Source organism: Pseudoliparis swirei, chromosome 9 (genome assembly GCF_029220125.1).
Source record: "Pseudoliparis swirei isolate HS2019 ecotype Mariana Trench chromosome 9, NWPU_hadal_v1, whole genome shotgun sequence".
In the NCBI taxonomy this organism is placed as follows: domain Eukaryota; kingdom Metazoa; phylum Chordata; class Actinopteri; order Perciformes; family Liparidae; genus Pseudoliparis; species Pseudoliparis swirei.
Window position 1 is genome coordinate 22,803,233 of NC_079396.1, and position 9,046 is coordinate 22,812,278.

The following is a 9,046-nucleotide window of genomic DNA, read 5'->3' on the forward strand; positions in this document are numbered from 1 at the left end:
ACCTAACCAAGTAATGGATTTGATGAGCTGTTATGCTAATGTTACGATATCATTGTGTTTGATAGTTGATGCAATCAGTTGCCAGTGTCACACGGGGACTTTAGCCCGCATTACTTTAAGCCTACTGACCTCTAGTCAGCTGGATGAATGAGTGACCAGACCTCTAGAGGGCGGGCACATCGTCTCCCCCTCGGCGGGGCCAATGAGACAGGCGTGCAGCCACCCCGCAGCTCGCTGTGTTGCGTAACTTCACTGCAGGTTTCTCGCAGCCGCATTTAGCGTCACCTCCACCGGCTGTTCATTGGCGTAACGCATCCCTCTTCCACAATGGCAGCGCCGAAGAAAGTCTGCATTATTGGCTCTGGAAACTGGCAAGTTTCTTTTTTTCCTTCTTCTTTCCAACGCGTGTTTTGTGTGTTTGCGCTGTCAACGCGGGAGCCAAACTCTGGCTCGCGTGACCGTCTTCGCGGTGTCAAAGATCGCGTATTTAACTCAAACCAGCCGGCTATAGCTAACGGTGACTAGCAATAAGCCGCTTTTTATTTTCTCCTGCGATGACGTGAGATAAAGTTTCACCCTTATTGAGAGGGAAAACCGTCTGAGAAATGCCCACATGTCTGTCGCTTGTAACGTTGCTCTTTTTTTAAATGTATTATTGTACTGCCGTAATGTTCGCCATGACGTCACCGTGTCTGCACCATAAACACCGAGCGGTAACACCACCACAGTATGAAGGTGTGTTGATGTTAACCTGCACCTGTTACGTGACCTGCCCCCAGTCAGAAGAAGCCGCTCCGTGGGGTTGTTTTCTCCTTCTGACGCTACCCCGGAGATGTGAATTTTTTTTATTTTTATAAAACTTGTCTGCTTGTTTTTAGAAAACTTGTCGTCATAACAAGCCATACATGAATACTTTTAGTCACCTGTTAAATTCGAGGTGTAGCTTTCTTTTTTTTAACTAAACGCACGAGTTAAACACTTGTTTTCATACTCTGATGGGATTGTATCCATTGTTGGAAGGAAATTATGTTTTAAAGCCTTTTTATGCCGAATTAATGTCTTGGTCATGAATTATTAAAAGCCTCATAATCATAAATAGTAGCAGCACTGTGGGCATAAACTAACTTAACATCAGCAGAGTTCGCAATGGAGGTTTGTACACGTGATCAGCAACAGAAATACAACATGTCAGCTTTTTCTCCTCAACGCCTCTTGCCAGTTTACTAAAATGATCTAATCTCAAATCTACAAGTGGCGTGGTTCTCTCAGTAATGCCAAAACCCTTGCAGCAGTCTTATAATTCAAAATACCAGAGGTCAAACATAAGAATCAATCAAGAAATTCATATTGTTCTGAAGTTCTCATGTAAAATTGGCAAATTTGCTTTTAGTTTATCGACTAAACGGATCTTTTTATTAATTCAAACATCTGTGTTTGTTCAGGATTGTAGCTATTGTTGGAAGAAAGTTTATTTTGCGCATACATGCTTTATGTTGAGGCTCAAATTATTAAAAGAATTCCTCAAAATCATGTTCAATCCCTTTTTATTAAATAATATTACTGCTGAGTGAACAAACAATCCGAATGGTTCTCGATGCCTCGAGGGTCGTCGGACACATATCGGCTTATCTGAAGCGCTGCGTGCCGAGTCATCCTGCTGGTGATCAAAGAGCAGCCACTTCAAAGTGAACCAGTAGAGAACACATGAGTCACACGCTATTAATAACTTATTAATAATTCACAAAATCACTGTCACGTTGGATCTCTCCTGGACCCACAATGCCTGTTTTCTTAACCCTCCTGTTACCTTTACATTTACTAACATATTTTACCCTCGGGGTCAATTTGACCCCAGCAATTAAAACCTCCAGAAAATTATTAGAATTAATATTGTTTCCCAAGTTTAAGTGTGAGGTACTTTATGTTTGTTTGTTGACTACCTAAATAGCCCTTTAAATATATAAACAAGTTGATATTTCTTATATGTTTGACACAGTGAAAAACAGCCTGGGGTCAAATTGACCCCAAAGAACACCGACGTTAAACATTGAATGGGGTCAAATTGACCCTAAAGGTAACAGGAGGGTTACCATGATTTCTTACGTAAATGAAACATTCACCTGTTTTTACCTTTTTAACGATACAGGGGTTCTGCCATTGCCAAGATCGTGGGTGCCAATGCTGCTCAGAATGCACATTTTGACACCACTGTTAAAATGTGGGTGTTTGAGGAGATGGTGAATGGGCGCAAACTGACGGAAATCATCAACACTGACCACGAAAATGTGAAGTACCTTCCGGGTCACCAGCTGCCAGCAAACGTGGTAAGAAACTGTTGGTTTACCACCATTTAAAAAATAAAGCGTTTTATGTAGGTTCGTTGACGTATTATGTGTTTGCCTTCCTCCATCACAGCCTCAGATGTTTTCATAATGCATTTAACTTCTATAATATCAGTTTTCTGAAGAGCCGGTTGTTCCACCAGACTTTAGTGTTGGTGGCATTTTATTCTTATGTGCCACGCCTCTTCTAAAACCCTCCTCACCCTCAGCTGGCGGTCGCAGACCTGGTGGAGGCGTCCAGTGACGCGGACATTTTGGTGTTTGTGATCCCGCATCAGTTTGTCGCCAAAGTGTGCGACACCATGAAGGGGAAGATAAAGACCGACGCACTGGGCATGTCTCTCATCAAGGTTGGCCTTTGACCTTTTTTCGTCTCTGGATATTCGCCGCTTCGTGTTTTTATCCTATAGCGTCTCTCGCAGTTTATTTCCATGTTAAAGCAGCCGGACAGTGCAGTTTGGTTTTTGACCCAAATACCTGTGTGTGTGTGTGTGTGGCTTCATGTAAACACACTGCTTGTGTCTGTGTTTTTGTTCCTCCAGGGTGTAGACGAGGGGCCTGACGGACTTAAACTCATCTCTAATGTGATCCAGGAGAAGATTGGCATCACCATGAGCGTGCTCATGGGGGCCAACATTGCCAATGAGGTTGCCGATGAGAAGTTTTGTGAGACCACCATTGGTTAGTCGGATATATTTATGTTTTTGATTGATCAGCATTATAGGGATGTTTTAAACGACAGGCTTATTCTATGCACAAAGCTCCAATAAGCAGGTTTTTAGTCTTGATGCAGGAAGCGTGTTTGTTGTGGTTTGTGTTCTCTCGCTTTCTGCATCGTCAGCATAAGGGTGAAATGAGAGGGGGTGGGGGGGGTTACATTTTCCTTCTACGCGACTTTGTACGCACCACATGACTGCATGCTTCATGGGCTTTGATATTAATGTGTAAAAGGAGTATTTGTTTGTTCGACGCTGTGAAGTGAAACTCGTTGGCGGCCTCGAGGCTTTACGGACCGTTGCCGTGGTTTCATCAGGGCTGTAGTCAAACAGACATTCTTCGTCAACTGAAATTCTCACTCCCAAAAATGACATTGCGTGAGCTTGCTGTGGTCTGTAGAGATTATTTGCTCGACGTTAAATGAAGAAAATAAACAAATCAAGTTTGTCTGCTCCAGTTAAAATCCTGGGGCCAATGGTTTCTAATGTGTTACTGTCATTCTAGGAGAAATGGGTTGTAATGTGGACTGAGACACGTGGTTTAAAGAGCACATGCAAGTATAATAAATGATACCCTCACTGCCAGACCCGTAAAAATATACATTAATCCACCGATCCATAACGGCAAACCCCTCAACTTTATACACTACCGTTCAAAAGTTTGGGGTCATCCAGACAATTTCGTGTCTTCCATGAAAACTCACTTTTATTTATCAAATGAATTGAAAATTGAATAGAAAATATAGTCAAGACATTGACAAGGTTAGAAATAATGATTAATATTTGAAATATTAATTTTGTTCTTCAAACTTCAAACTCAAAGGAAGGCCAGTTGTATAGCTTATATCACCAGCATAACTGTTTTCAGCTGTGCTAACATAATTGCACAAGGGTTTTCTAATCATCCATTAGTCTTCTAAGGCGATTAGCAAACACAATGTACCATTAGAACACTGGAGTGATAGTTGATGGAAATGGGCCTCTATACACCTCTGGAGATATTTCATTAGAAACCAGACGTTTCCACCTAGAATAGTCATTTACCACATTAACAATGTATAGAGTGTATTTTTGATTAATGTTATCTTTATTGAACAAACAGTGCTTTTCTTTGAAAAATAAAGACATTTTTAAGTGACCCCAAACTTTTGAACGGTAGCGTACATTAAAGCAGCATTGAGCTCTCCCCAGAGCTCCTCCCACTGTTCCTCGTTGTTAAATACGGTGGGAGCCACTTATAATGACGTACAAATGTATAGATAATTCACGTACAGTATAGTAATGAAGTAGTCTACTTATAGTCTTCATTTGGTTTTTTTCCTACTTTACGGAAAAAAACATTTTAAAATCAGGTTGGCTTATATTAATTAACATTTTTCTTCGCTTTCTGGCATTAACTCTGATAATTCCATCTGCGTGCACATATAAATCACGACGGGGTAAAAGAGAACCCGGCGGAACGGGAAAGCACCTGTCGTCAAATGGATCGATGGTTACGTAACCGCCCCCAAAGTGAAACTACTTCACTGCACTTGAATAGATCAGAAGTCGGGTTTTGATCGTGACTCTCCAAAGTCGGACGAGTTAAATGCCGGCGACAAAAATGTGCATTGTCGAGATGCTCAAAGATAAGCAGGTTCTTCTGTGTCCGCTTGCAGGGTGCAAGAATACAAAACACGGGGCTCTCCTGAAGGAACTCATGCAGACCACCAACTTCCGAGTCACCGTGGTGGAAGAGTCTGATGTGGTGGAGATCTGTGGAGCCCTGAAGGTGAGCGTCGCTTCATGAACACCGCTGCATGCAGCAGACGTGGGGTTCATTTCTGTTTTTGTTCACCCAGCAGCTGTGAGACAAAATACTAGCGCGGTAACTCCTGTTACTGTCGTCTTGCTCCTGAACAGCAACATTTACAGATTGCATTTGGTTTATTTATCCCTCATAAAGACTTCACAGTTAACATTACCTTTGCATTGAAAATGTGGAAGGTAATGTTTTTATCGCCGTGTATTTGTATGCGTGTTATTCGCATAAGTCAAAAAGTATTGAACCGAATCGCATGCAATTTGGTGGGATGATTGGTTATTATCCGGGGACCATTTGATTAGATTTTGGGATCAATCGGGTCAAAGGTCAAGGTCATGAAAAGGTCAAAATCTTATTTTTACCATAGCACAGTCAATTTGTATCCAATTGGCATGCAACTAATGCCAACATGTTCATAATTCATTGCCCACTCTTGTGATATGCGAAGGTATGCGCTCTACCGAGTGCCCGTTCTAGTTTTGATAATGGACTCCTCATATTTAAAGAAAGAATGCAGACATTCCCTAATTCTCCCTGAAAAAATGACAATATGCGGCTTTTTCTGTTTTTATATTAATGTAAAATGTAATATCTTGAATGTAGGTTGTAAATATTTGTTTTAAGTATGCACTTAATTCAATTTAGAAATTGTTATATTTGTATTATCTGCGACCCTATTCTCAATATGTCCATATTGCCTTATAATATTTTCACTGGTTTTGACAGGGGGGTCTGGGAGGATTCTTCCTCTTAGAAAGCACATTTAAATCTGTTAAATGTCGATCCTCCAGTACGGAGTCAGATCAGTCTCAATAATTGCAAATGCACACAGAGAGACTCACAAAAATGAAAAGATTCACAATGCGCACAGAACAATTCACTAATATATTAAATTTACAAATGCACGCAGAACGATTCACAAATACATTCCAATGCACACGCTAAAGAAAAAACACAAATATATTTATGCATTTTTATGTGTATTCGTTCTGTGTGCATTTGTAAATTGAATACATTTGTGAATCTTCGTGTTTTCATTTCTGATTCTCTCCGTTTGCATTTGCAATTATTGAGACCGATGCGACCCCATCCTCCAGAGTCTTGAGCTCTCGTACCAACGTTTCCCCCCTCGTCCGTCCTTCAGAACATCGTCGCGGTCGGAGCCGGTTTCTGTGACGGTCTGGGCTTCGGAGACAACACGAAGGCGGCCGTGATCCGGTTAGGCCTGATGGAGATGATCGCCTTCGCCCGCATCTTCTGCACCGCCGGCCCCGTGTCCTCGGCGACCTTCCTGGAGAGCTGCGGCGTGGCCGACCTCATCACCACCTGCTACGGCGGCCGCAACCGCAAAGTCGCCGAAGCCTTCGTGAAGACGGGGAAGGTGAGAGATTGGCTCGCATGCATTCACCCCTTTCAGAAAACAGGGTTATTTTCGATTTATTTCCACGGGAATAGGCCGGAAGTGCTTATTTGGGTTTTGAGAAACGATCAGATACAGCAGCGTAAAGCTGATAAATGGATCAATAAATATTTAAAATCAGTAGTGAAAGAGCACAATACGCTTCTGTGGGTAGGTGCATGAGCACTGAACCCGAAACGAGCCAACAAGGAAAGGAAAAGTGCAAACACCGATATCTTTTAATGCGTCTTTGACAGTAAAAAACTAAATGTATATATTTATATACAATTATGAATTTCAACCATGTCAACGAGTTCTAATAGAGTGCTATACATAAATATATTTAACTTCAAATAAACTCCCCACCATGTTATCACTATAGAGCATAAGAAAGGTGTCAACAAATGCATGTTTAAAATGCAGCTTTAACACATTTTGTTTATTAGATGTGATGGTTTACATATTTTTAGATAAGAGAAACCAAAAAGCAGTTAAGGCTGATAAAGCAATATGGCTTTTACCTTCACATAACTTTAAAGCTCATGTAAACTTTTGAAAATACATCATTACTTAATATTAGCTACAACATACAATAGACAACCCGTGAGCCATTTAAAAAGTCAATTTGAAGAAAGAAAAACATTTATTTTATTACTTTTACTGTGAAAAACTGCCGTTTCGTGCTCTTATTTTTTCACTTCCTACCGGCATAATTATTTCAAATTAATTCTTCGACCTTAATATAATACTGAAACGGACAAATAATAAACTAATTATGAAACGCATAATCGGCTGTCCCGTACTTAAAAGGTCATGTACGGTCCGCTACGTCCTGAAATGTGTTTGAGGCCAGGTGAGTGTTTGTGTTCCTCGCCGCTGGAGGCACGTTGAGGAAGCTCGTAACGGGAAGCCTTTCCTCCTCAGACCATCGAGCAGCTGGAGAAGGAGATGCTGAACGGTCAGAAGCTGCAGGGCCCGGCGACGGCCGCCGAGGTCTACCGCATCCTGCAGCACAAAGACCTCGTCGACAAGTAGGTTGAGCAGCCGCCCGACGGACGTTTAGAAGAATACATCAATCCAGCGTCTTTTGAGCGCTCAACCATGCCTCCTCCTTCCTCTCTCCTCCCTCCTAGGTTCCCACTGTTCAATGCCATCTATCAGATCTGCTTTCAGGGCCACCCGGTCTCAGAGTTCATAAGCTGTTTGCAGAACCACCCAGAGCACATGTAAAAAATTTAAAAAGAAGGATCGGAAAACTGACCAAGTGCCTTTAAAAAATATTTTTAAAAAGAGACCATTACCTTTTCTCCCCCGTCACCGGGCAGAAGTAGACGAGGACCAGTCACTCCACAGCTGCCACGCCAGTGAGGGCGATGTTCACTCTGAAGGGGTTGCGTAACGTCCGTGTGTTCAGCTCTCGTCCGAGCGCTCTGTCCTTAACGCTCTTCGAAGTGCTTTCATTTCCCGACGACTTGGAGTCCGGATGAAGCCGTTTCTTTTCCCGTGTTATTGTCCGATAGCTATCTTTTTGTTCTATAAATGTATTTTTTAAATCCGAATGAGTGGCGTCGGATATCTAGAAAGCGACCAAATTGAAAAACGCTAATATACATATCCAGACTTTTATGGCACCGCATCATTCATTCATAATTTTTAACAACCACTCAAGGCGAAAAGACCCCCCGATGGCCTTCTGTTGGGATTTATTATCCAACTGTCATGTAATACCTCATTTAATTCTGTCTTTATTTGCTCTAAAAGTGTCTTACATAATTCACTGTCTTGTACTGTATATTAACGCACTGTCGGAGTATAAGTGCCTTAGCATGCACGGTTTCTAATTCTTTGAAATTTATTTTGTTTTGGGGTTCAACCAAAGACTGAAACTACTTAACATCCGTCCAATATTCCATTTGTTATTGTGACCCCGTCTGATTAAGCTACTATATCAACTGTGACGGTAATTATATCAACATTTGTCTGAATAAACTAATTCGAATCAAATGAAAATCCTCGCTTATTATTTTTCTCTCATTGGAAAGGCAATCTGTTTTTCTTTAATACAGATCACTGCAGCACGAGTATTAGTTGGAAGAAATACAAACTACCAGTGGTAGGAGAATGAAAGTGAAGGAGTTATTTGACTGCATCATATCAAAATGATCACTTGGAACTCAAACCAGGCTTACATTTAACACGTATTGTTCATTTATCCCTTATTTAGGGAATGGGGTTGACTTTTTTTTTTCTTTTTAAAGGGGGGAAATGTTTTGGGACCTCCAGCAAAACATAAAATGACCTTCACCCTTTTGCCTAAAAGGACATTGTGTGTGTAACCTGTATCAAAAAGCACTGGTTTTGTTTGACCATCCCGGTGGCAGCATGCATATACAGAATAAGAAAGTTATGGAGGCATCACCATGGTTACCGAGAGAGTTTGAATAAGAGTTAAGATTGTCAGGCTGTGTCCCTGATGTAAAATCACTTTAAGGCAATCGAGTGATAAAGTTTCAAAGGCTGAAGAGAAAATATGAAACCAGCATCCAGTAAGAAGTAGTTTGTTACCTTGAGAACAGACTTAGTGCTCAGACAAAGGCCGAGAATTAGAATGTCAAAATCTCAAATAAATCTATAGTCCAACGTAAGTTTTAAATCAATAGAGGGGCGGAAAGTTGAGACGAGCTGCAGAGGAGAGAAGGAGGGTCACCGTTGGCATGACGACTCTGGGGTTTTAATTAATATAATTTTGAATGAAGTGGAATCTGTTTGTTGGCTAGAAGGTTTG

The 9,046-nt window shown here is 41.3% G+C and overlaps 1 protein-coding gene across 1 annotated transcript; it reads left to right on the forward strand.

Annotated features, from left to right (window-relative positions):
• Positions 1-237: 237 nt before the first annotated feature.
• Positions 238-8,271, forward strand: LOC130200162 (glycerol-3-phosphate dehydrogenase [NAD(+)], cytoplasmic). Its single transcript, XM_056424195.1, has 8 exons — positions 238-371; positions 2,147-2,324; positions 2,552-2,692; positions 2,885-3,023; positions 4,717-4,829; positions 6,007-6,243; positions 7,186-7,292; positions 7,395-8,271. Exons 1-8 carry the CDS (start codon positions 328-330, stop codon positions 7,489-7,491), a joined length of 1,056 nt encoding a protein of 351 aa, XP_056280170.1. The 5' UTR covers positions 238-327; the 3' UTR covers positions 7,492-8,271.
• The last annotated feature ends 775 nt before the right edge of the window (positions 8,272-9,046 follow it).